Raw genomic sequence first — 27,477 nt, forward strand, 5'->3', positions numbered from 1 at the left:
TTTATAATGCCAAGGCCTCCCATCCTGGGTGGTAGTGCTAGAAGATGCCTCTTTTCTCGTGTGGGGATGTAACCATAAGCTAGTGATGGGAGGAATGATTCCCTGGCAGCATCCTCCAGTGGTTGTAGCAGCAACTCTATGTCGGGGATGGTCTACATCACAAAGGTTTATTTGTACTTTATACCATATGTAAATGCGGTGTGTGCTGCACACCTTATCACCAACATATTTGTCTTGAATTCCTTAGTTCCAATCACTGCATGTAGATGCCTCTGACCTTCTTTAGTCATCATCACGTTTGCATCTCTAAAGGCCTCCTGTGTATCTTGATAGTAAGCTGGTTTCACGATCAAGATGGACTTACTTGCATTAGGGTTGTAACCAATTTCAGGGCCATGAGATGTTACAAAGTTCCACCATTTTCTCACATCTTCCACCTTGCCAGCCTCTGAGATCATCTGCATAGGTTACTTGTTTTACACTGGTGACCATGCATTTGATCTGTTGTTGCAGCACTGTCATAGCCAGGGTGAGCATAGCCATGGCAACGGGGTTCCCATTGGCAGTTCCTTTTGTGAACTGGACTATACCGACATCATGAGCAGCTGTCTTATCCAGAATGTAGAGGTCTGCTGTTTTTTTGTAGGTGTTTTCCACATACTGGGCAAACGCTGGGTGAACAAACTTACATCTTTTCTATCCTTAATTACCTAGGGCAGTTTGTACAGCACCCTACCCGTATCTCTGACCGCCTTGGAGAGAGTTCCAACACTCTTGACCTCTTCCTTACAACTAATACTTCTGCTAACACTGTTAATCTTTCCTCTCCTTTGGGCTCCTCCGATCACAACCTTATTACCTTAACCTGTCCTATCTCTCCAGTACGGCCTGTGGACCCTCCAAAGAAAAGCCGGTTGTAGCACTTTGGAGCTGCCGATTGGGAGGCCCTCAGGCAGTACTTCTTTGAATTTCCCTGTAATGATTATTGCTTCCATGGCCGGGAGCCATCTGAGTGTGCCTCGTGCATTATGGAGGTTATTCTTTCAGGCAAGGAAGCATACATTTCTTTCTCATATGCTTTGACTAATGCAAGAAAGCCTTGGTTTAATCACGCTTGTTCTAATGCTGTCCACAACAAGGAGAGGGCCTATGAAAGGTATTGGAGCCAACCCACCCCTGAATCACTTCTTTTTTATGTTTCTGCCTGGAATCCTGCTAAGTCTGTTCTTCGCTCTGCTAAAAATAATTTCACCCGTACTAAATGCTCTCAACTCTCCAACTCGAATTCTTCCCGCTCCTTCTGGCATCTTGCCAGAAACCTTTCTAACAACATTACCTCATCATCATGCCCTCCTCTTTTCTACTCTGATGGTTCTGTAGCTATTTCTTCTACTGATAAAGCAGATTATCGCTCTGACTTTCTCCTTCAGTTCCACGTGAGACGATTCCAGTGCTGTTCCTCCATCACTTCCCCCTTCTGACTTCCTCATGGCTGACGTTAAAATTTCTTCAGCTGATGTATTTTCTGTCATCACTGGTCTCAATACTAACAAGGCATATGGGCCTGATGGGGTCCATCCTGTTGTCCTCAAGAACTGTGCTTCTGTGCTTACACCCTGCCTAGGTAAACTCTTTCTCATTTCTCTTTCAACTTGTACCTTTCCTTCTTGCTGGAAGTTTGCTCTCATTCAACCAGTCCCGAAGAAGAGTGACCATTCCCAACCCTCTAACTATCACCCAATTGCTTTAACATCCTGTGTACCAAAAGTTTTCGAGTCCATTCTTAACAGAAAAATTTTAAAGCATCTTTCCTATCACAACCTTCTTTCTGATCGTCAGTATGGGTTCCGTCAGGGACGCTCCACTGGCGATCTTCTCACCTACCTTTCAGACTCCTTGTCATCCTCCTTTCGGGACTTTGGCGAAAGTTTTACCATTGCACTTGACATCTCAAAGGCTTTCGATCGAGTCTGGCTTAAATCTTTAATTTCCAAACTGCCTTCTTACGGTTTCTCTCCTTCTATCTGTGTCCTCATCTATAGCTTCCTTTCTGGTCGTTCTATAGCTTAGACGGCCATTGTTCTTCTCCTAGATCTATCAGCAGTGATGTTCCTCAGGGCTCTGTCCTATCACCAGCTGTCTTCCTTTTATTTATCCGTGACTTTCTAAGCTGTACATCTAACCCTATCCACTCGTACGCTGATGATTCCACCTTACACCATTCCATTCGGTTCCCGCAACATCCATCTCAACAGCTACTTCAACAAACAAGGGATGAGGCTATGGCACACCTAATGTTTGACTTGGTTCGTATCTCTGACTGGGGTAAAAATAATCTTGTTGATTTTAATGCATCAGAGACTCAGTTCTTTCACCTATCAAGCCGACAAAAACTTCCACAGGGGTACCCACTAATGTTTAATAATATCTAGCTCAAGCCTGCATCATCCTTGAACATGTTTGGGGTTTCATTCTCTCAAGACTTATCTTGGAAAGATCATAGTACATCTCTTGTAAAATCTGTTTCCAAGTGATTAGGTGTGCTAAGCCGACTCCCTACCTTCTTTACCCCTGCACAGTTGTTGACTTTATACACGGGTTTTATTCGCCCCTGTGTAGAGTACAACTCTCATGCGTAGAGAGGCTCTCCATATCTCTTCTCATAGGGTGGAGTCAAAGGCTTTTCGTCTCATTAACTCTACTCCTCTTACTGGCTCCCTTCAACCTCTGTCTCTTTGCCGCACTGTTGCGGCTTTATCTCTTTTCTATTGCTGCTTCAATGGTCACTGCTCCTCTGAACTGTCTGCATGCATCCCTCCACCTCTACGTCAGGCGCGTAGCACCCGTCTAGCAACAAACTCTCATCCCTTTTCTGTCCAACTCTCTAATGCAAGAGTTAACCATTTCTCCCAGTCCTTCATTTATGCAACAGGTCAGCTCCGGAACTGTCTCCCTCTGTCTGTATTTCCTGCTTCTTATGATCTCCAGTCTTCCAAACACAGTGTGTCCAGGCGCCTCGAAATGAACGGATCTTGAAATGAACGGATCTTGAATTTGGCTCTCTCTTTTATTGTTTTTTTTTTTCTTGGAAGGAACGGTTTGTGGGCTTGTTGCCTTTGGTTCCTTCTTTCTTGCATAAAAAAAAATTAACCTTGATGTTGTGCACCATTGCCGAACTGCAGCCTCACCTCCTGCCTGCTGGCCTGCACACACTTGGAGGTTGCCAACTGCCTGCTTAACATCATCTTTCACCACCTCCATGATGCATTTTCCTATAGTCCATCATAAGACTTCACCCGCCCCAGTGAGTCTACATCCTGGATTCTTATCAAGGAGGATTAGTGTGGAAGCCGTCAGTGCTTCAGTGTTGTTGCACAGAATTGAAGCCAGCTTCCTCGCCAGTGAGACAATGGTGTTACACAGGTCTGTTGCTGCCTCCCAGACTTGATGTTACGGAAGATACTCGCCAAGATTTTGCATCCAGGTCTGACGGTACTGCCCTTCCTTGTGTGTGCATTGCCTTCCTTCACACCATATCTCCAGTTATCCTGTCATATATGATAGGACTGGGTAGAGTAAGTTCCCGTCATGCTCTGACTGGGCACTTGCTTGTCGTGAAGTCGGGTGTTTTTCCTTTAGTTGTTGCATAGTTTCTCCTGTCAGATCATGAATTCCGTTTGATTCTGCTAACAGGGATCTTGTCGCCACTGAGACCTTCTCCTGTCTCATCTTGCTGCTAAAAATCCTTGCCACATCGCTAGTGTTCTGGTTTCTTCTGCCTCATCCGCAACGCCTTTGATTTTTCAAGTAGGTCGTCAGTTTCACCTCTTTTCCATGTTTCAACACACCTTTGGATGGCCTTAATATTTTCTGCAATGTTTTCTCTTGGGCGGGTCTTGTTAAGGAAGAGGTGCGGTATCAGTACAAGGACCTTAAGAGAGAATGAAGCAATGGGGGAGTTATTATTGCAGTTTGCTAATAGGCGAGTGATTTCCTTGACCATATCAGAACAAAGTTATTAGAATTATTAACCTTTCTATTACAAATGAACTACCTCCCCCATAAGTAAGAAGGAATGTTGCCTCCCTTGCATTATTTTACAGATACTTTTATGGCAAATGCTCAGACGAAGTTGCATCAATTGTGCCACCTCTCCAAGCCATCCCCTGCACTACACGAGCACCTTGTAGCGCTCAAGACTGGACTGTCACACTGCCATACAGCAGAACTTCCACCTATCAAAATTCGTTTATTCCCCGAACTGGTTCTCACTGGAACTCTCTTCCCCAGAATGGTTTCCCCCCAAACTTAATCTGAATCTGCAGCTGTTCAAATCCAACTGTTACAGATTTTACTGAATGGAGGACACCTGTAATCTCGTGTATGGGTTACGTTTTTATTCGTTTTTGCTTCCTCTGTTTTGTTATTGTAAAAAAAAAAAAATGGCTCTTAGATCACTTGATGTACGCAGTTGTTGCAGTCTCTGAGCACTCCGTCTTGCTTTTGTTGTACTACTATTGGCTACTTGGCCACTTAATACTGCTTTGGAGACATTTTTCAAACTGTAAAGGTTAGACATAGCTATCTTGAACACATTCAGTACGAGAGTTTTTTCCTACGTTGCATAACTAAATCGTTTGGAGGAATCAAGCACTAACTAACTCACTGTAGTGCTGGGGTTTAATACCATCAGACGCCATTTTGATTCACAGTAGAACTGTATGACAATCACGAGTCGCTTGTCAAGGTTTCATAACCAGCGAACACTTGTCATCCAGTTTTCACGGGTCATTTTTTTTTTTTTTTTTTTTTTTTTTTTTTTTTTTTAAGATTACACGAAGTACAATTTCCAACGTCAGTGTTAATCGTCCCGTCTGGAAAACTTTGAATACCAGCAACATGTCTTCGCTCGACGTAAGACCTTGGCTTCGACGTACAGTACTTTCAGTCAGTGACACGTGGAGGTGAGAAGGACCTATCTCACGACTGTGCTGCTCACGTTACTATTACTCACTTATATTTACCTCTACAGTACGATGTCCTACTTTTATAGTTAGTTCATGCTGCTCTCAGGCGATTATGTCAATTTAGGAGAGCATTTTCTACCACTAAGAATTAGATATAAACTCATGTACCACCTTCGCTATGAAGGTCTTTCGTAAACAGAAAAAGTCGTCTGATGGAAGCATAAACGAAAAAAAAAAAAAAAAAAAAGTGATCGCAGCGATGGAGTGATCCCCTAAACCACCATGAACTATTTTTGCATTTTATTGTTGCTGGTACCAGGCAATTTTACTCAGCTTTGGGGCGTCTCCTGGTAGTGAATGGGTTACTGAAGTCTAATTCAAACCCCGACAGCTCGAAAAGTCCCTCCTGAGGTGAATAGTATGGTTTGGAAGGAGAAAGAACAAAGCAGTTAAAAGTGCTCATGTCTATGCCAGGGCAGCACCAGCCCTCGTTTTGACCTCGATCTTTGACACTTTTCGCCCAAAATTTAATCATCTGTTTCCCTGATGATCCTAAATCATTATTTTAGATTCACTGCAGTTCCATCCCAAAGTTTTTCTATAATATTATAATCAGACAGACACAAATAGAGTCAAACACGTGACTTTCTTAGCGGAAGTAATATAGTGAATTACACATCAAGGGACTGAAGGATGCAACGTAATCCTGGTTTGTAGAGTGATGCAATAGCTGCAGTTTGATCGTGTTTTTACTAAGTTATACCGCGGTCAAATGGCCACTTTACTCAGTGTTTGGAAAGAAAAATAACTAGTCTGTGTAAGGACTGCAAAATATGGCTTACTTTCTCTTTACTCGCCCCAGACAGCTGGTATTATTTCCCTCAGGTGTGTCTCGCAGCATCCTCAGTGGTTGACCCTGGGGTGGGGGACGTTCAGGATGTTCACACTCCTCCCCCTGTCTTTTGTCTGTGCCATTTTTCCCTGCGACAAGTAAACAGAATTACTGAATTAAAAACCGCAAAGAAGATTTGACCCTTCCTTATCGCACGGATCTGACTCTGAGCTTTTTAGTTTATGGTATTAAATAGAGTATGGCAGAATGCAAATACTTTTAATTACTATAAATTTCAAATGCATAATAATGTCGTCAGCAAATTAAAATAGGAAAATCATCGGACCACCTCTTTTAAGAAATATTTGGTCCGCCTTTTACCTTATTTGAAATATGTCTGTGAAAAGGCATGTGATATTCTTTGATCAGCTACCAGTATACCAGATGATATGCCCATATAACAGCCAGTAGTTTCCAAGATGCCCTTAGGTACGGTAATTTTAAGCATACTTATTGTGCCTGGTGATTTGGTGGTAGTGATGATGCCTCCCAGTCGGTCCATGACCAGGTTATCTGTTGGACAACAAGGCTAATTCTACTAAGATCTAACCAATGTGAAAGAGAAAAGGATAGAAAAGAGGAAGACTTTCCCCCACCTACCATACCATCCGGTTAAACCGGAAGGAAAAAAAATCATGCATGATGGAAAGAACAAGTATGGAAATTTTACTAGGGGAGTCAGAAGAGGAACAGTCAAACACTATACAATCTCTAGTCTAGATCTGTAAAAGAAAGAGCTTACACAACTGCCGAATATTCTCGTTTTAAAAGAATGTTTCACAGTCGTCAGCATACCCTTCAACCTGGAAATAAACAAAACTAGGTTGTTTATAACCTACAGTCTCAAAATATTTGTCATTCCTCCCTTTTTATCGATAAGGTTGTTAGCTAGAAGACAACAGGTTTGGTCAAGAAGGCACAGTGACTGAAACAGAAAACAATGCCTCCTACAATTCCCCTCTCCGCTCTCCTCTACCCCTCCTTCCATTTCCTCCATTCCCCTTTCGCCTCCCCCTCTCCCTGCCTTTCTTCTTCTCTCTCGCTCCCCCATTCCCTCCTTTCCCGCTCGTCTCTCCCTTCCCACCTCGCCCTGTCTTCTGTCTCTCCTCTTCCTTCCGTTTCCTCTCCTCTCCCGCTCTGTCTCCTCTTCTCTCCACCCGTCCACCTCGTCCCTTATATTACCCTCTACGGCAGGAAATTTCATTGACCCTATCCCTTCGAGAGACTTCCCCCATGGCCGAACGGTTTAGTGGTGGCAGGAAGGGATTTCAAACGCAAGCATATCGTACCGGAAGGGAAGGAGGCTGCACACAATATTTCCAACTCCTCCCCCGGGAAATAAATCTTTTTTGGCTGAATATAATTGTCTGGCGGGAAATTCGGTTTGATTTCGGAAAGTGTTGCATCTTACTTTTTTCCAGTAGGGCACATCTGGAGGGCGGGATAAAGCGTTCTGCTGTACTATCCTTGTCTTACATTTCTGTGACTTGAGTATAAGCATTACCGTTAGTGTTAAGGTCAGACCACCTACTTGAAACCGAAATACCTGTGTGGTCTGTGTATTTGTGTAACTCTAACACGGGAACTCTCTCTCTCTCTCTCTCTCTCTCTCTCTCTCTCTCTCTCTCTCTCTTTCCTTTGTTTTACTTTGCTTTCTCGTTTTGGGTTACCCCCTTCTTTAATCTCTCTCTCTTTCTCTCTCTCTCTCTCTCTCTCTCACTCTCTCTCTCTCTCTCTCCCAGTGTTGACAACGGGAGAGAATCTGATAACTCCATTAAATAACCCTCTGTTGTCTATTCTTAGGTCTTGTGATGGTGCCAGAGAGAGAGAGAGAGAGAGAGAGGAAGGGATAGGCGTACGGATGGTTTGCGCGTACTTAACCCCTTCATTGCAACACGTCCCCCTTAAGGTGAATAAAATCATGTGTGGATGGTTACAATAGGGCTATGTCGACAAGGACAGGAGGCTGCGTGACTGAATGTATTTGAGGACGTACTGTTCGTTCGTTCGTTCGAAGATTTCCTGCACATATAGTGCAGGCCGGGCCATACATTAGCCCGGTCAGTGGGGTATAGGCTGGTTAAAACATAGTAAATGGGGAGGACAGGACCTGGGGATTGCCCAGCACACACGTCCTGTCTCCTGACTGGGGTTGTTGGTGTGTGTGCGGACGTACTGTATGACTGTGAATATTTTATACGTGCCAGACTGCGTTTTTAGTGTCATTTTCAGTGGAGCAATATTTCAGAACTTCATTTTTACTACCCTCAGCACGATAATATTTTTAGCTTTAAAAGACGTCCTTGTAGCGAACATTTAAAAACTATCATCTTCATTCCTTGCGGTACCATCGCTTACACCCTTGACTAGCGAAGCAAGTCACGGGGGGGGGGGGGAGTCAACCGCCCCCTCCCAAAATAAAAACGATCGAAATCAGGGGAAAGATTCTGAATTAAACTTTCCAGGTGAGTTTGGTAACTCCGAAGGCCTTCTACAATACACAATTTTCCAACCATGATTTTTCGGGGGGTTAACCTCCCTCACCTAATTAAAAATCCTCAGAAACAGGGAAAGGTGGGCATATAGGCTTTCGATATCTCAGAACATGTTGTACAATGGACTTTGATCCCTTTTTTGGTATTTGTGGAGCGTGACTCCCCCAGTGATTCTTAAAGGGTCAGCCTCCCTCCCCAAAATAAAAACTATTTGAGAAAGGGGAACGTGAGTACACGGATATCAACGAAAGGGTCATACATATCGCAGGTGTGGGTGTGCAGTTCCATGTTTCTCTGCATGTACAAGAGTAACTGCACATCTTCTCTAGTATTCTCTCCGACAAGGAGAGGATGTTTTCACCCATGTTTGTTTGTTTGTTTGTTAGTTTGTTAGTTAGCAAGACTACTCAAAAACTAAAAGAGAGATCAGGACCAGATTTGGTGGGTAGATAGCCTATGTCCCAGGGAACAATCGATTAACTTTAGGGACCGATCCGGATCGTGTTGCAGAGTTTGGATCCAGAAAAACACTTTTCGAGAAACCCTAATCAGTGAGAAACCCTAACCCACTATGAAGAGTGGTTTGGAAATTACGTTGCCCTTGTCGGAGAGATACGCTCCATTGAGTGCCCCTCGTTATTATTATTATTATTATTATTATTATTATTATTATCATTATCATCATCATCATCATCGCCATCATTATTATTATTATTACTATTATTATTATTGGTATCATTGTAATTCTTAATCTACATGAGGGAAATTGACTTACGAATAGGTACAGTGAGTGCGTTACCGCTCCGTTATTCACACATGTATACTTGGTGAAGCGGTTGCATGAATATTGACCTTGCTGCCACCCAGACGATTTTATTCACCTTAGAAAACCTCCTCGTAGTGAAAGAGTTAATGAACGCTGTATCTAACCCCTTCAGCTGGAACGCACTCCTCAAAGATGAATGAAATCGTCTGGGGATAGCACGACTGATACATAGAAAATAGAAATGGTTACCCTACTGACGGGGTTGTGTGTGTGTTTTATTATTTGCACATGTATATTTGCCTCTCTGTTTGTCTGTCTGTCCATCTAATTATCTATCTGTTTATCTGTCCATCTATCTATCTTTCTTTTTTACGTGACCGTTTGGCTGCGTCTATGCTATTTTGCGTGTTCGTGGGCTGCTGGGGACATGGATGCTTTATTAAGTGCATGTAAAATTGTGTGGGTACTAGCCCTTCTGCTGCTTGATGGTGTGTGTGTGTGTGTGTGTGTGTGTGTGAGAGAGAGAGAGAGAGAGAGAGAGAGAGAGAGTGCGCGCGTGCGCGTGCGCTTCAGTTTCGATGTTTGAGTCGATGTATGGGTGCTTTTGTGGGTGTGTTTGTGTTAGTGCGTGTGTGCTTGAATGCGTCCGTGTGCTTGCGTGTGTGAGTGTGCGTGCAGGAGGCAGCAGGTCCCTCGTTATCTTGTTCAAGGCGGTCGTTTCACTTCACCCTGTTGAGACAATTGGGGAGAGGGGAGGGATTCCTACTCTCTCACCCCCCTCCCACCTCCCTTCACTCTCTCCTTCCTTAGTTTTCTCCGATTCCTTTCTCCCATACTTCTTCTCTTGCTCCCCCTCCTCCCTCTCTACTTTCCTCTCTTCCTCCAGCTTCAGTTTCCTCAAATCCTCCGCCAGCCTCCCTCCCACCACCTTCACAATCAGACATAGAACAGATTATGGTACTTCCTCTTGTCCTTCCATGCAGATTCCATCTGGTCTTTCTAACGTGCATTTTTATACACTTAGATGAGCCTGGCTTTTTAAGGGAAGTTTTTTTTTTTTTTTTTTTTTTTATGCGAGGAAGAAGGAACCAAAGGCCATGAGCCCGCAGTAACAGTTCCCTCCAAGAGAAAAACAAAATACAATATAGAGCCAAATTCAAGATCCAATCATTTTGAGATGCCTGGACACACTGCATTTGAAAGACTGGAGATCATAGGCAGCAGGAAATACAGACAGAGGGAGACAGTTCCAGAGCTGACCTGTTGCATAAATGAAAGACTGGGAGTAACGGTTAACTCTTGCATTAGAGAGTTGGACAGAAAAAGGATGAGAGTTTGCTGCCAGACGGGTGCTACGCGCCCGTCGTAGAGGTGGAGGAATGCAAGCAGACAGTTCAGAGGAGCAGTGATCATTAAAGTAGCGATAGAAAAGAGATAAAGATGCAACAGTGCGGCGAAGAGACAGAGGTTGAAGGGAGTCAGTAAGAGGAGGAGAGTTAATGAGACGAAAAGCTTTTGCCTCCACCCTATTGAGAAGAGCTGTATGTGGGGAGCCTCCCCACACATGAGAGTTGTACTCCACACAGGGGCGGATAAAACCCCTGTATAGAGTCAACAATTGTGCAGGGGTAAAGAAAGAGCGGAGTCGGCTTAGCACACCCAATCTCTTGGAAGCAGATTTTACAAGAGATGTAATATGATCTTTCCAAGATAAGTCCCGAGTAAATGAAACCCCAAGCATGTTCAAGGATGATGCAGGATTAAGCTGAATATTATTAAACATTAGTGGGTATACCTGTGGAAGATTTTGTCGGGTTGATAGGTGTAAGAACTGAGTCTTAGATGCATTAAAGACAACCATATTATTTTTACCCTAGTCAGAGATACGAGCCAAATCAGACATTAGGTGTGCCACAGCCTCATCCCTTGTTTGTTGAAGTAACTGTTGAGATGGGCGTTGCGGGAACCGAATGGAAAGGTGAAGGGTGGAGTCATCAGCGTATGAGTGGATAGGGTTAGATGTACAGCTTAGAAAATCATTGATGAATAAAAGGAAGAGAGTTGGTGATAGGACAGAGCCCTGAGGAACACCACTGTTGATAGATCTAGGAGAAGAACGATGGCCGTCTACAACAGCGGCTATAGAACGACCAGAAAGGAAGCTAGCGATGAAGGCACAGATAGAAGGATAGAAACCGTAGGAGGGCAGTTTGGAAATTAAAGATTTATGCCAGACTCGATCGAAAGCCTTTGAGATGTCAAGTGCAATGGCAAAGCTTTCGCCAAAGTCCCTGTTTTTACCTATCTATCTATCTATCTATTTATCTATAGCCAGACGCCTCAATCCCGCAAGGAGTGGCCACAAACAAATCGCCTCCATGTCTCCCTGTCCCCTGCCATTTCGCTGCCCTTCCCCCAGCTCACATCCCCCTCTCTTATATACCTCTCCACTCCATCCCTCCATCTCATCCTCGGCCTTCTCCTCCCTCTCCCCCTCTTCCTCCACCTCACTCACATACACTTTCCTCGTTAGTTTCTCAATCTCTATCCTCTCCACATGGACAAACCACCTCAATGTAAACTTTTTTTCACTCGGTTTGTCCGTTTGTTTGTCTGTCTGTGTATCTGCCTGTCTGTCTGTCTGTTAACAACTATATGCGAAAACTACTGGTGCGATTTTGACCAAAATTACAGGGATGATGGGCTATGCCCTACTCATCACCTTATTAAATTTGGGGTCAAATTGGGCCAAGGCCCAGGTCGTAGGCTCTAAAAATGTAAAAAAAATAAAATAAAAACGAGGATGGGTAAAAATCGTTTTTTCGCCATAACTCCATTCAACTTCGTCATATCGACATGAAACCAAAACCTAAAGGTGCATCTTTCAAATCTGCATCCTATAACATGCCTCATTACATCAGGTGGGTCACCCCCAGTTAGCAGTGTCAGGTGGGTCAGGCTTAAAATTTCAAATGGTAAAAAAATCTTCAATTTTCACTCGATTTACTCCAAATATTGACGGGAAAAGCGGTGGCAGAATCGGTAGAGAGGCGACCTACAGTACTAATAGACCCAGGTTCGAATCCCGGTAGGAGCAGGGAACAGTTTAAGAATTGAATTTCATAAAAAGCAGACTTTTTTGATCTACCAGATGACCCGCTGACATGTCTTAACACCAGTCCTGTATGAGACAGACCTAGCATGTATTCAATATGGACGGAGGGTGTTAGCGCCGAAGTGGTCACATGTGGAGTGCTGGAGGACTACTGGGGCCCAAGGAAGACTACTGGGACTTAGAAATAGGCTCTCAAGCCTTTGCCCAGAGTCGGACACGTAAAGAAAATGTGACATCTTTGACTAAATATCCTGTTGTGTTTATATGTCAGCACTAAAATGACTGCCGGGGACGGGTTTGCTGTGCCTTGGCACCGCTTCTTGTTCCTAATGCTTTCCATTATATCCACGTCCACATTATAACGCTTCACTTCCTTATTTGTCACTCTGTCTCTCCTCTCAAATAACTCATTTCCACTGCTCTCATTCATGGCTTGTGTCCTTCCAACAAGGTCCAAGCTTCACTTCCATACATTAGAGTGAATATCGCAATACTATAAAGAAGAGACTTTTTTCATTTTCATGTTCACTTCCCTACTTCTTGGGGAGCAGGGTGGCTCAGTGGTTGAGCGCTTGACTGGAGACCGCGAGGTCAAGAGTTCCTGCCCCTCCCGGGTAGCTGCCTTGCTGGAAGAGGTAGCACTCTCCCGTCACCCTAGCATGGCTGTATGATCTATCAAGGTCTAGCTTAGGGGATTATTCCTCTTCTTCACTATTTCTTATCACTGCTTTCAATAACCCAGCAACTTTTTTTCCCTGTTGTACCCTTTCAAGCACTTCATCCTCTAAATTTCATCCTTACTCATCACACTACCCAAGTACTTAAATGTAGCAACATTTCTTCCCTGTTGTACCCATTCAAGCACTTCATCCTCTAAACTTTCATCCTTACTCATCACACTACCAAGGTACTTAAATGCACTCACATTTTCCATCTCCTCACTATCCAGCCTCATTGCGCATTCAGTGACTTCATTTCTCTTGAAGACCATAACTTTACTTTTCCCTACATTCTCTTCTAGATTACGTTTCTTACAAACTCTCCCAGGCTCACTCACCAAGCCTTGCAGTTCCCCTTCGTCTTCACTTAATAATACAGTATCGTCTGCAAACAACAGAAGTTTCCAAACGCTGCCTTCTCTCATTAGAGCTGCGCTAACATCCGCTGCCCTACCTTGCATCTCCATCCATCAGTAAATTAAACAACTATGGAGACATGACACAACCCTGTTTCAGTCCAACATTCAGATAGAAATATTCACTCAGTTCACCATCCACACGCACTACAGCCTAAGAGCCCTTTACACATACTCTTCACGTTATTCAACAGCTCTCCATTTACTCGACATATTCTTAATATTTTCTGCGTTCCTTGTCTATCCACACTGTCATATGCATTTTCCAAAGGCATGAAGGCCGCATACAACTTCTTTCCCTTCTTTAGAAGCTATTACACTAAACACCTTAAGATGAATATATCTGAGTTTCACATCATCTTCCCTTCCTAAAACCTCCCTGTTCGTCTCCAGCTAATTCCTTTATTTCCCTAACTCTGTCAATAAGTATCCTACCATATACTTTTCTTATTGCACTAAGAAAACAAATGCCCCTGTGGTCACCACACACTTCTTTTTCCGCTTTTCCTTTGTGCAGGGGAATAATTATACCTGACTTCCAATCCTCCGGGACTCTACCTTCCTCCCAGGCCAATCTGCACAACCTCCACAACCATTCTACTACTGACTCTTCTCCATCCATCAGCATTTCACTACACACCATCAATTCCTGGGGCTTTCCCCATTTTGACTTTCTTCATTGCTTCCACTACTTCCTTCCTACTGATCTCTTCCTCCCTTTTCATCTTCCTCCTTCTCCCAGCCATATCCCAGCCACTTATACTAGCATTACTGTCATTCTCTATGTTTAACAATTCCTTAGTGTTCTTCCCATCTGTTCACCTTTTCTCCCTTCTCCATCAGCAATCTGCCATTTTAATCTTTCACTCCCCTACTATCTTCTTTATCATTCTGTCTAACTCTAGTTCTTTACCTCCTTCCAGAGTATTTTCTTACATTCACTCTGCTTTAAACTCAAATTTTTTCCAAAATCCTCATCCAGTCTCTTCTTACTGCTTCTATATGGTAGACTTTATTACCCCGGTCGGATTCAAACCTCCAGCCTTCTTGCTTGTATAGCCTGCGATTCTGTGCACCCAGCAACACTGATTATAGCCTATGTTCGATATTACCTTGCTTAAAGGCATGCTTTGCCCACTGGATATATTGCAAGCATACCCCGTGGCCATTCATGGGTAAAGTACACAACATCACAATCAACGTAATTAAGGCATTACAGTCATGACTGTAGTCCTTCTTTCTCCTGCCGATTATCACGCCAAAGGGTGTGGTGGGAGGGGATGGGTCTTCCACTTTTCTATCCTTTTCTTTGGATCTTTAACGTTATTAGTCTTATCCAAGCACATAGTATCTGTAAAAGTCAGTAGGCCTGTTCTTTGAAACCCCGTGTTCCCCTGCCCTCTCACTTCCCTTCCTACCTCCCTTCTCCCCAGTTACCCCTGTAGCACCAGTCGAGCAGGGCAGTACTCCCAAGGTGGGTGGAAAGCTGATGACAGGGAGAGCTGGAACTCCCGTTTCATCAGCCCTCGGGACTAGTTCCTGACCATCCCCCTTTGCTGAACTTTTTCAGTGTTTCTGTAACACAGAGAATAGGCCAACATGCTCTCTAATACATGTTTCTCTAACTGTCAACACCAAACTACATGCACAGTACACACTACACTTACTTTTCAAATTTGAAAAATTAAAAATGGCGTCGATAAATCATGCCTCGGAGTTCCCTCTGGGGAACCATAAATACCCCCACCATCCGCCCCTCTCCCGGTGACGACTCAGAGAGATACCTGGAACCACTGTCTGACTCACTTCTTCATTTCTGCAACATTCACGGCCTTTCCTCTAACTTTCTCTCTGTCGAACACCACCTCTCCTCCTCTAAACCTCACCTTCTCTTCCCTACCGAGACTCAGCTGTCTGATGTAACTGACAGCAAACCCTTTTGTGTATCCTCCTACTTTCTCTATACTCATTTCAAAGCCAAAGGTAGCTGTTGTGTATATGTATGCAACGATTTGTCTTGCTCTCGTGTTCCTGAACTTGATTCTTCTGAATTCTCTACACTCTGGCTTCGGCTCTCCTGTCATTCTCTGACTAAATATATCTGCGCTGTTTACTTATCCCCTAATTCTACTGACTATCAAAAATTCTTTGACTGTCTTACTTCAATGATGGAACACATTCTATCCATTTCTCCTTTCTCTGAAATCTCCATTCTAGGAGATTTCAATGTTCACCACCATCTTTGGCTCTCCTCTCCTTTCACTGATCCACCTGGTGAACAAGCCTCCATCTTTTCTATCCTTAATGACCTAGAGCAGATTGTACAGCACCCTACCCGTATCCCTGACTGCCTTGAAGAGAGTTCCAACATACTTGACTTCATCCTTACAACTAATCCTTCTGCTTATGCTGTTAATCTTTCCTCTCTGTTGGGCTCCTCTGATCACCACCTTATTACCTTAACCAGTCCTCACGCTCCGGTACGGTCTGCAGACCCATCAAAGAAACGTCAACTGTGGCACTTTGGAGCAGCGGATTGGGAGGCCCTCAGGCAGTACTGCTTTGATTTTCCCTGGAATGATTATTGCTTCCATGGCCGGGAGCCATCTGAGTGTGCCTTGTGCATTACGGAAGTTATTCTCTCGGGCATGGAAGCGTACATTCCTCTCTCATATCCTTTGACTAAATCCAAGAAAGCCTTGGTTTAATCATGCTTGTTCTAATGCTGTCCACAACAAGGAGAGGGCCTACAAAAGGTACCAGAGCCAACCCACCCCTGAATCACATCTTGTTTATGTTTCTGACCGGAATCGTGCTAAGTCTGTTCTTCGCTCTGCTAAAAAATAATTTCATCCGTACTAAATGCTCTCAACTCTCCAACTCGAATTCTTCCCACTCTTTCTGGCACCTTGCCAAAAACCTTTCTAACAACTTTACCTCATCATCCTTCCCTCCTCTTTTCTACTCTGATGGCTCTGTAGCTATTTCTTCTACTGATAAAGCAGATCTTCACTCAGACTTTCTCCTCCAATTCCACCTTAGACGATTCCGGTGCTGTTCCTCCATCACTTCCTCCCTCTGACTTCCTCATGGCTGACATTCAAATTTCTTCAGCTGATGTATTTTCTGCCATCACTGGCCTCAATACTAACAAGGCATATGGGCCTGATGGGGTCCCTCCTGTTGTTCTCAAGAACTGTCCTTCTGTGCTTACAGCCTGCCTAGGTAAACTCTTTCTCCTTTGTCTTTCAACTTGTACCTTTCCTTCTTGCTGGAAGTGTGCTCCCATTCAGCCAGTCCCAAAGAATGATCACCACTCCCAACCCTCTAACTATCGTCCAATTGCTTTAACATCCTGTGTGTCAAGCATATTTCCTATCACATCCTTCTTTCTGATCGTCAGTATGGGTTCCGTCAGGGACGCTCCACTGGCGATCTTCTCACCTACCTTTCAGACTCCTTGTCATCCTCGTTTCGGAACTATGGCAAAAACTTTGCCATTGCACTTGACGTCTCAAAGGCTTTCGATTGAGTCTGGCATAAATCTTTAATTTCCAAACTACCCTTTTACGGTTTCTATCCTTCTATCTGTGCCTTCATCTACAGCTTCCTTTCTGGTCGTTCTATAGCCCCTGTTGTAGACAGCCATCGTTCTTCTCCTAGATCTATCAACACTGGTGTTCCTCAGGGCTTTGTTCTATTACCAACTCTCTTTCTTTTATTCATCAATGATCTTCTAAGCCGTACATCTAACCCTATCCACTCGTACGCTGATGATTCCATCCTTCACCTTTCCATTCGGTTCCCACAACATCCATCCCAACAGTTACTTCAACGAACAAGGGATGAGGCTATGGCACACCTATTGTCTGACCTGGTTCGTATCTCTGACTGGGGTAAAAATAATCTTGTTGTTTTTAATGCATCAAAAACTCAGTTTTTACACCTATCAACCCGACAGAATCTTCCACAGGAGTACCCACTAATGTTTAATAATATCCAGCTCAAGCCTGCATCATCCTTGAACATGCTTGGGGTTTCAGTCACTCGGGACTTATCTTGGAAAGATCATATTACATCTCTTGTAAAATCAGCTTCTAAGAGATTAGGTGTGCTAAGCCGACTCCATACCTTCTTTACCCCTGCACAGTTGTTGACTTTATACACGGGTTATATTCACCCCTGTGTAGAGTACAACTCTCATGTGTGGGGAGGATCCCCACATATAGCTCTTCTCAATGGGGTGGAGTCAAAGGCTTTTCGTCTCATTAACTCAACACCTCTTACTGGCTCCCTTCAACCTCTGTCTCTTCGCCGCACTGTTGCCTCTTTATCTCCTTTCTATCGCTGCTTCAATGGTCATTGCTCCTCTGAACTGTCTGCTTGCATCCCTCCACCTCTACGACGGGCGCTATAAACTCTCATCCCTTTTCTGTCCAGCTCTCTAATGCAAGAGTTAACCGTTACTCCCAGTCCTTCATTTATGCAACGGGTCAGCTCTGGAACTACCTCCCTCTGTTTGTATTTCCCACTTCCTATGATCTGCAGTCTTTCAAACTCAGTGTCCAGGCATCTGGAAATGAACAGATCTTGAATTTGGCTCACTTTTGTATTGTTTTTGTTTTTTTTCTTGGAAGGAATTGTTTGCTGGCTCCCAGCCTTTGGTTCCTTCTTACTCGCATAAAAAAAAAAAAAAGAACAATCCCCTCTCTCCAGTTTCACTCATCTTTTTTCTCTTCTCCTACACTTTCCCTTGATACCATGTCCCTCACTCCTTTCAAAGTTCCGATCTCTTCCCCTTCCACTTCTCTCTCCATTCTCCTTTCCCCAATTTTCCCTGCATTTTACCCCCCTCCCTACATCTGCCTTTCTTCCTTCCCTCTCACATTTCTCCCTTTCCTCTCCTGTACAGTATCTAGTTTCTTCCTCCCCTCTCCCCAGTTCCCGTTCATTTACATCTCTTTTTCCCTCTTCCTTCCTTTCCATTCTCCCCATTTCTCCGTTCCTTCCCACTTGTTTCTACCTACCTCCCTCCTCATGTGTTCTTTTACTTATCTTCTTTTTCATTTCACCTCTTCTTCATTCACCCTATTTCCCCCAACCTCCTATTCATCTTTCTAGTCCCTTCATATTAATTCTGGCCCAGTGTTTCACTCCAAGCTTAACGGTGTTCCTTATTCTCCCTTCTACTTTGTTTCTCTTGTAATCATTGTCAGGAAGCGTGGCCACCAGTACCGAGTGAAAGACCTGGTTTCAGATCAGTTATCCATATGTGTTGTCTAAGGTCCCCTCATTTAGATGCTAGTGCCATGAGCCCTTATTTGCATGTACAGTATAAGTAAACCATTCGTCTATAGGTATTTATTTACTTACCTGTCTAACTACATGTAGCCAGACGCCTTAATCCCGGAGTGGGTGGCCACGACCTAATCGTCTTCAAGTAACCCTGTCCCGCGACAGTAATCCGAGCCCCTTCATCTCACACCACTCTCATCCTCGATCTCTCTCTCCCTTTCTCTTCCTCCACCTCACTCATATACACTCTCCTCGTCAGTTTCTCACTGCATTTGCTTCACATGGCTAAACCACGTCAGGAGGTTCATTCTAACATTTTCTAGTGCATCCTCATCAGAACCAATAAAGCTCCCAAATTTTCTCATTATTTAATCTGTCCGTCTGTCTTTGTAACTCCACACTTTCATATCAGATGTCTCATATCCAGTCCTCCCGCTCATAACCTGCGTGTCTAGCGAGATCAGAGCTTCACTTCCGTACAATGAGTGAGGAGTAAAGTACTGCACTATGACATATTTACTTCCACACTCTCCACCCTGTTATTTTTCACCGCCCTCAGTAAGTGAACTCATTCGCTGCTGTACCCTTTCTGACACTTCATCCTAATTTAATTCCACTAAACACACTACCTAGATATCCGAAGGGACTCACGTCCTCCATTCCCGGACGATTCAGTCACACTAAACACAGTTTGGCTTCATCCTTATAGACAACCATAATTTAATTCATTATTCATTTTCATATATATATATATATGTATATATATATATATATATATATACACACACACACACACACACACACACACACACACACACACACACACACACACACACACACACACACACACTAAGCCTTGCAACTCCCACTCGTCTTCAGACTCTTCACACAGAGGACTCAGAGGAGCATCATCAACAAACAGCAGAGAAAATTTCTACACCCTATACTCTCCCACTAGGGACAGTACAACATCCACTTCCCTGTTTTGTATTTCTATCAAAGCACAGTTCATATATAAACAGAACAATCATAGAGACATAACACATCCCTGTTTCAATCCGACATTCAGATCGAATAACTGTCTTGTTCATTTCCCACCCATGTGCTCTCATACATATTCAGCAGCATTTAACCATCTTCCATCGACTCCATATTTTCAGTGCCTTCTACATTCTTCGTGTGTCTGCTCTGCCATATGCTTTCTTCACATCTATGTCGTCATCCAAGTTTCAACTCAACGTGAAACCCGTTGACTGCAAGCTAAAGTTGTCCTCTGCTGTCCACCATCCTCCTTTCGGAGGATAGAGAGTTGAGTTTACTTAACCAGGAAGCGAAATAACTCGGTTATTACCGGTGTCATCACATGAAGCCTTTCCTCCCCATCACCTATAAAATACCCGCCGCCGGACCACCCACCCCGCCACCCCACCACCGAGCCGCTACCACACCACCACCCCAGGAGGACACAACGGTGGGGCTAGTGACCCAGGTCAAGAGGGTCACCGGGACACTACTGTCCTGAGTCCTTTTTCCCCGCAACTACCCTAACACCAGGTGAGCGGAAAGAGGCAACGACCTTGCGGGCGGGACAGGTAACACCGTGTCGACGGCTTTTGTTACCACCTCAAGGGAAGGAGGCCCAAGGGCAGGAGGCCCAAGGCTACGGCCAGAAGTGTGCACCAGGGTAAGGGGACCCTTAGCCACTCCAAGGGCAGGAAGCCCAAGGCTATGGCCAGAAATGTGCACCAGGGTCAGGGGACCCTTAGAAGCCCAAGGCTACGGCCAGAAGTGTGCACCAGGGTCAGGGGACCCTTAGCCACTTCAAGGGCAGGAGGCCCAAGGCTACGGCCAGAAGTGTGCACCAGGGTAAGGGGACCCTTAGCCACGGCCTTAGAATACACCGGAGAGAGCGTTGCCTCTGTGCATCCCTCTCCCGCTGTTCTATCCTACGGGAGCAACACCGCGCCGACGGCCACTGTATGTGGCGGGGAAGGAGCAGCCACTGTACGCCCTTCGGTTGCTTCTCTACGGGAAGATCAGCTCCCGGCTACGGCCAAAGTACGTACCAGGGTAAGGCGACCCGAGGGTCCGGCTCCAGTACGTACCGGAGAGGACACGGACTCCGTGAATCCTTCTCCTGCCTCTTCCCCCTGTGGGAGCCCTTCGTCACCATCCGGGAGTGTTGCCCCGGAGGTGTCGCCAGAGTGGTGGCAAGGCCCGAAACCGGACCTATCTCCCACGCCTGGGAAATCTCTGTTCCTGCCAGACACCAGACGGAGACGGTGCCGCAGCCCAACCCTGTCGGCGCCTCTCCCAATAGGCGACCGCAGTCCCAGGACCCCCAGGCCCGACCAGCAGACTCCAGACGAGGGCAACCCAGGCTCCCTCACCCCACGGAGCCAGAAACGACAGGCCCGCCTCCTCCAGCTGTTTGGCCCCAGTCCCGAGAGCCACCTCTCAGGTCGAGGTCCCCAGACAGGAGGGCCTCCCTGCACCCCACCAACGAGGCTCCAATACGAGGGCCTCCTCTCAGGTCGAGGCCCCCAGACAGGAGGGCCTCCCTGCACCTCACCGACGACCGGGACCCGGGCAGTGACTCCCCTGCGGGTAGTGTATTGCCCCTTGCAGGCAGGGTACCCCTAGGGCCCTCTCCTTCACGCCCATACGACAGAGTGAACTCCACCCAGGAAACACGGGTAACATAGTGACGCCCCTTGTACCGAGAACAAACCAGGGGAAAATAACAGTGAACAGTGACCGAGTGAAGACCAGTGTAAAGCCAGTGACAGTTACTATTAGTCTATAGGAACTTGATACCCGGCAGAACAGAAAATAATTTAAACCCTCAGTAAGAGAACTTATAGTAATTGTGTGAGTCCCCAAGTAAAAGAACTTTCAGTAACTGTGAACGGAGACTAGGGTGCGCGGGCGAGTCAAAAGTCTGGGTGTAATTGCCGCCGCGACTAAGTGACTACATCAAGTGTCGCGATCCGCACCCTGTCTTATTTATAGTAGCATTCCCCCCACGGACTCTTAATCTTGTTTATTCCCCTTGCTTCCAACTAAATATATATTCTGCCTAAAGATAAAATACGGGTATCAATACATATAGTTCATGACATTAGTGTACATGCATTATACCATGTGTTAAGTGTGACTGTATTTTGGTGTCAAAGGCTAACTCTGTGTCCCTGTCTCTTGTATATCAAATATCACTCTGTGTTGTATTGTAACGGTGTAGAATTAAGGCAATAGATGTGTTAAGGTATACTGCCTGGTTTTTATGTCCTGTTCCTTTGTGGGTGCTTTACTTCCGGTCCGGAAAGAGGACCCCGCTCAGTCGCTAGTGCTTTTAGGACGAGAAGTCGACCTAAAAACACTCAGCATAACAACCTACACATCCATGACGACTACATACAACTTCTTTCCCTTCACTAAATGCTTGTCTGTTATATTCTTGAGAGAGAACTTGTCTACCCCCCCTCTTCCTAAAACACCTACCATTCCTTCAGTTCTATACAGTACCTCAATCTGTCAGTAACTAGTCTACATTATATCTTCCTCTCTGCACTAACAAGACAGATGCTCCTAAGATTATCACAAAATTCTCTTTTCCCTTTAGCAAGGGAACTACTATACAGTACCTAACTTCCAGTCCTCTGGCACTATCTATCTCCAAAGCTAATCTGCACAGTTTCGAGATCCATTCCGTCACTCTCTCCCGCACTTTAACGTTACGCCATAGACTCTATTACTCTCAGGTGCTTTCCCTATTTTTGCTCTCTTCAGTACTTAAATTATGTCCTGCTGTTCCCTTCATCCTTTCTTGCCTCTGCTTCTTCCAGTCACATCCCAAGTACTTATATTTGGACTACTTGTATTCTCTACTTTCACCAGCTCATTAAAAGGCATTATCCAGCTGTTCACTTTCTCTCTCATCTCTGTTCTGCCAGTTATATATCTTATTCCATTACTACTTCCCAAATGACCCGCTCCACGTTCTTGAGCTTCCCAAAACAACTTCTACCCAGTCTCTCTCTCTCTCTCTCTCTCTCTCTCTCTCTCTCTCTCTCCTCTTCTCTTGATCCAAAACAACGTCTTCCCTCTCTCTCTCTCTCTCTCTCTCTCTCTCTCTCTCTCTCTCTCTCTCTCACACACACACACACACACACACAATATAGTTCTACACCACACAGGACAAATAAGGCACCTGTAGGCCTACAGAGTCAGTCTCTGAGCAGTAGAGAAAATACAAAGCCAGTTCTGTAAACCCAGTCTCTGGAAAGTAGATGTGGTCCTGCCATGACAGGAAAAAATATATATATATATATATATATATATATATATATATATATATATATATATATATATATATATATATATTATTAAGGACTGAGATGAAAGATTTGGACAGGTTGAAACATAGAGGTAGGAGTAGGTAGAGGCGGCATATGGGATTAACCAAGGGTAGGTCAGAGTGAGGCCGACAGACCTGACTCGACCAACATGGCGGCGACCTCTTTGACAGCTGTCTGACTTGGTTCCGCTGACAAGGCGGGAGTGTTTTCTTAGTTGCAAACAGAAAAAAATATGTTTTATCTTTATTTATTTATTTATCTATTTTTGCATACTAACCTACAAACTATAATTCACTCTAAAGATACTCACCAGTGAAATGTAATGGATGGGTCAGATTTCTTATCTCCTCTTTCATTACACCCAAATGCGGCGCAGGTGGTGGGCATTTTTGGAGACTTAGGGTTATTTGATGGTGAGTTACAACTTAGGACAGAACGTCTCACACCCACAGCTGAACTACAACTAAAACCAGAGGTAGAATGAAGTCTACTTTGTTTCTGGCATTCTCCCTGAGGAATACCAGGTGGACACACAGCTGGAGGTATTAAAGGCTTAATAATCTCATGGCCACACCCACGGAGGTAGGATTAGGACTCTTACCTCTGTGGGCACAGCCATAGAGGTAGGAGTGCACAGCAATCTTCTTCAAGTCAGGTAGGTGTTGCCGTGACCTCTTGACTTGACCAATATGGCCGTTTGACAGTTCTCTGGCTTCACCGGAGCCTTCTCACGCCGACTCTACCCTATTCCTACCTCTATGGGTTGAAAGATGAAGTGAGTTTCTGATGCAGAAATCAGGTGTGCCATTCCCTCATCCCATGACTGTTGAAGTTACTGCTGTGCAGTGGCATAGCCAGAAATACAGTATACCTGGCCACCCCAGTGGTCACCTCGAATATGTAGGGAATATCTGCAGATCCCCCTTAAACAGGTATCCTTGGGTCACCCCATAAGTGGACTTGCTCCCATTTTAAAGTTCTAAGCTACACCTCTGCTGCTCTGATGGACGCTGTGAGAAGTGGGTGGAAAGTGGAGACATTGGTGTATGGGTGGATAGTGCTAGATTTGCTGTTCAGAAGGTCATAGATGAAAACGAAAAAAACCATGAGGAACACCAATAATGACAGTTTTAGAAAACAGTGGCCGTCCACAACAACAGCCAGAAAGAAAACAAGAGCCAATGGCACACTTAAATTGATACGAACAGTTTGAGGTCAGTTGGAAATTAAAGATTTGTGCCATATTCAGTCAAAAGCCTCTGAGATGTTCAATGGAAAAAGTTTCACTGGGTCCACAAAGGAGTATAAATAATAATCTGAGTGGAATCGAGATCACCAAAGGAGGGTCCCTGATGGAATCCATGCTGACGGTCAGAAAGTTTATGAGAAGAAAGGTGTTTCAGAACCATCTTATTGAGGATAAACTCAAAGACACTGGACATCGGACATTTAAGCTGGGAGACAAAGGAATGGGAACAGTCGATCTTCTTCAGAAATGACTGAATGAGAGCAAACTACCACCAAGAAGGAAAGGTACAAGTTGAAAAAGGCGAAAGTGTTTGCCTCGGCAGGGTATCAGCACAGAGGTAGGGGACTTGAAAACACCATGAGGAACCCATCAGACCTTATGCCTTATGAGTGTTGAGGCCAGAGATGGCAGAATGAACATCTAAAGAAGTTATTAATATGGGCACGAGGAAGCCAGAGAAGAGAGGAAATGAGGAACAGCCCCAGAGGCAAAAGTTTGAGCAGAGTTTAGCTTCATCAGAGGAAGAAAATAACAGAGCTATCAGAGTGAACAGCAGGAGGGAAAGAATAATAAAATTCTCAGACGCTTTTAGCAAGATATCAGAAAGAGCAGAGTAGTTTTAGTAATATAATTCGTAGAACTGTAAACAGATGAAGGTGTTTTTGGCAAGCCACAGACCAGGTTTAGCATGATTCCTCAAAGAGTAGTGCTTGTAATTCAGGGCTCTGCTGGCATCGGAAACTTTTGAAAGTCGCCTTTTTGTTGTGCAGAACATTATAACAAGTATAATTATACATTTTTTTTTTTTTTTAATTGTCAAATGATAAGAATAAGGGAAGTATGTTTCCATGCCCAAGAAATTAAACTTTCTAATGTGCAGAGCACACTTGGATGGCTCTCGGACCTATAAGCAATCATTTCAGGGAAAATTAAAGAAGTACAGTACGAGCAACTTGGCTAGGCACCTCATGGCGTCTGCCCCCACCTTTACTTTTATCTTACTGCCTGAGGACTTCCCAACAGAGACAAAGTGATGACATCACATTATCATGGCAATGACATGCTGGTTCTTAACAGGCATCTGACATTGAGGTATTTACGATATCATATCAGCTCTTGTTTCTTCTCAGAGGAAAGAAATCAGTATATATATGTGAAAACACAATAAATGTGTCTCATGTATCAACCTCCTCTTACTCTAGTGGTGCAGTGTTAGGTAAAGTGTTAAAACTAACATCAAAGAAAGTCTACAAAATGGTGTCTTGAATTTGTCAGGTTTGGCTGCAAACTATCTCTTAAGACACATGGACTCATCACCTCTTCGTACATCACCTGAGAGTGCAGACAGAAGTTTTAAGAATTCAGCATGATACTTTGGTTCACAGAACTTAAGAACGTTGAAAGTACAAAGGCTCAATTTAAATTCAATTCTTACTAACTGGAAACCAGTGCAAACTGATTAGGTATGAGGAAGTTGGGGTTCTTGGGAGAAGACCAAAGACAAACCTTGTTGTTCAACACAGACTGAACCTTCTTTAGCAGATTATTTGGAAGACCAATCCTTAATGAATTTCACTAACCAACACGAGATGAAACCATAGTACGGACAAGTAATAAGAGGCACTGTCTATTCAGGAACTGTTTTACCAAGTACTGGCTTCTAATGTGCATGTTACAGCCTCTGACAAATTGATTAATAAGTTCTTTATACTTTTGTTTAGAAATAAAATATGCACCCATCTTTTGGACAGAACTAACTAGATGAAGTTGTTCAGAGTCAGAGCATTATCAGCATCACCACTCCTGTTTACCCGAATAATTATACTTTTTGTTTTGCCTACCATTCAGTTTGTCTCCTCCTTACCATCCAAATATTAATTTCGGACATTAGGGATTCCAGTTTATTTTCCATATCATTAATGCCTATCATCTTAATGCTGTGTCATCAACATAAAAATGATAGGCCACATCATGTGTCTCAAGTAGAGATGATAAACTACTTGCATAAATTGTAAATAGAACTGGACCTAAAATGGATCCTCGAGGGACTACAAAAAGAAGGGGAACCAAGTCCAAATATGCATGGTCCACTAACACACCCTGAGATTTGTCTGATATATATGGCTGTAGGAGAATCATCACTGACACCATAAAAATGCAGATCACTGAATAGAAGTTCATGATCTGCCAAAAGACAAAGACTGAGCTACCAATACCAGGAAGGAGTACATCTCACTACAGGTGTTGGACACCAGATTATTACAAATCTTTGTTAACCCAGTTTCAGTCAAGCAGTATTTCCTATATGCTTACTGAATGATAGGAGTAATTCTGTTTCTTTCTAGTAGTGGCAAAAGTCGATCAAGTATAGTTTGCTCAATATTCTTAGACAAGAATGATAAGTTAGCGACACAACTTGGATTTAACAAGTTCCCAACATTGACGCCAGACTTCTTTGGTACAGGCCAGGGCAAAGCACATTTCTTAGAGTACACAAAGTTACCTTCCAAGAAGGATGTTTACTATTTTACAAATAGTATGCTACATGTTTGTACACATCTGGCAACCATGACACAATATTCCATCCCTTAAAAACATCACTCTTTTGTCTATAACCCTTGTTTTGAACTCTTATTATAACACCATCCTCATATAAATGGAACTATGGGGAATCACACACCCTTTTCTCACTCCAGCATTGACATTTGAACAACCCACTCAAACATTCATCTATCCTTAGACATGCCACCCCTCCATCATACCCACCCTTTATAAGACAGTTTTCGTCCACATAACATGGAAAAATCTTCCTTACTCCCTCCATATTTCCCTCATCATAGGCTTTTCCCGGATCCATCAGTACCCAGATTATCATGTACAGTATATGTCTTTCTCACATACTTTCTCCAATATCTTCCCCACAACAACAAATCATTCCACATCTCTCCCCCCACCCATAACATTCTGATATCTTCTTTACCTTCTCTTATCATAATTTTTCCAAATCCTGTACCTTTTCCACAACACTCAGAAACTTATTACCTAAATACATGAGTTTACTACCAATACCATTCTTTGGGTTCAAATAGAAACTCTCCAGGATTGCATTATATCTTTATGTAAATACATACTAAGTGTTTCCTGAACATGCTGAAGTATCTGAAATCACATTAAGTAGAAGGGATATTTCACATTCTTTACAGCA

General features: G+C 44.0%; 1 protein-coding gene across 1 annotated transcript in view; it reads right to left on the reverse strand.

Moving 5' to 3' along the window:
* Positions 1-5,805: 5,805 nt before the first annotated feature.
* The window catches only part of Tif-IA (RNA polymerase I-specific transcription initiation factor RRN3 homolog Tif-IA), a 124,605-nt gene continuing 102,933 nt past the window's right edge, over positions 5,806-27,477 (reverse strand). Inside the window, exon 10 of the mRNA XM_080267289.1 lies at positions 5,806-5,948. Within this exon, the coding sequence (XP_080123415.1) occupies positions 5,806-5,948 (143 nt within the window). The remainder of the gene's footprint in view (positions 5,949-27,477) is intronic.

This window comes from Coenobita brevimanus, chromosome 23, assembly GCF_032717465.1.
Source record: "Coenobita brevimanus isolate Jiangsu-jjx chromosome 23, ASM3271746v2, whole genome shotgun sequence".
Classification (NCBI taxonomy): domain Eukaryota; kingdom Metazoa; phylum Arthropoda; class Malacostraca; order Decapoda; family Coenobitidae; genus Coenobita; species Coenobita brevimanus.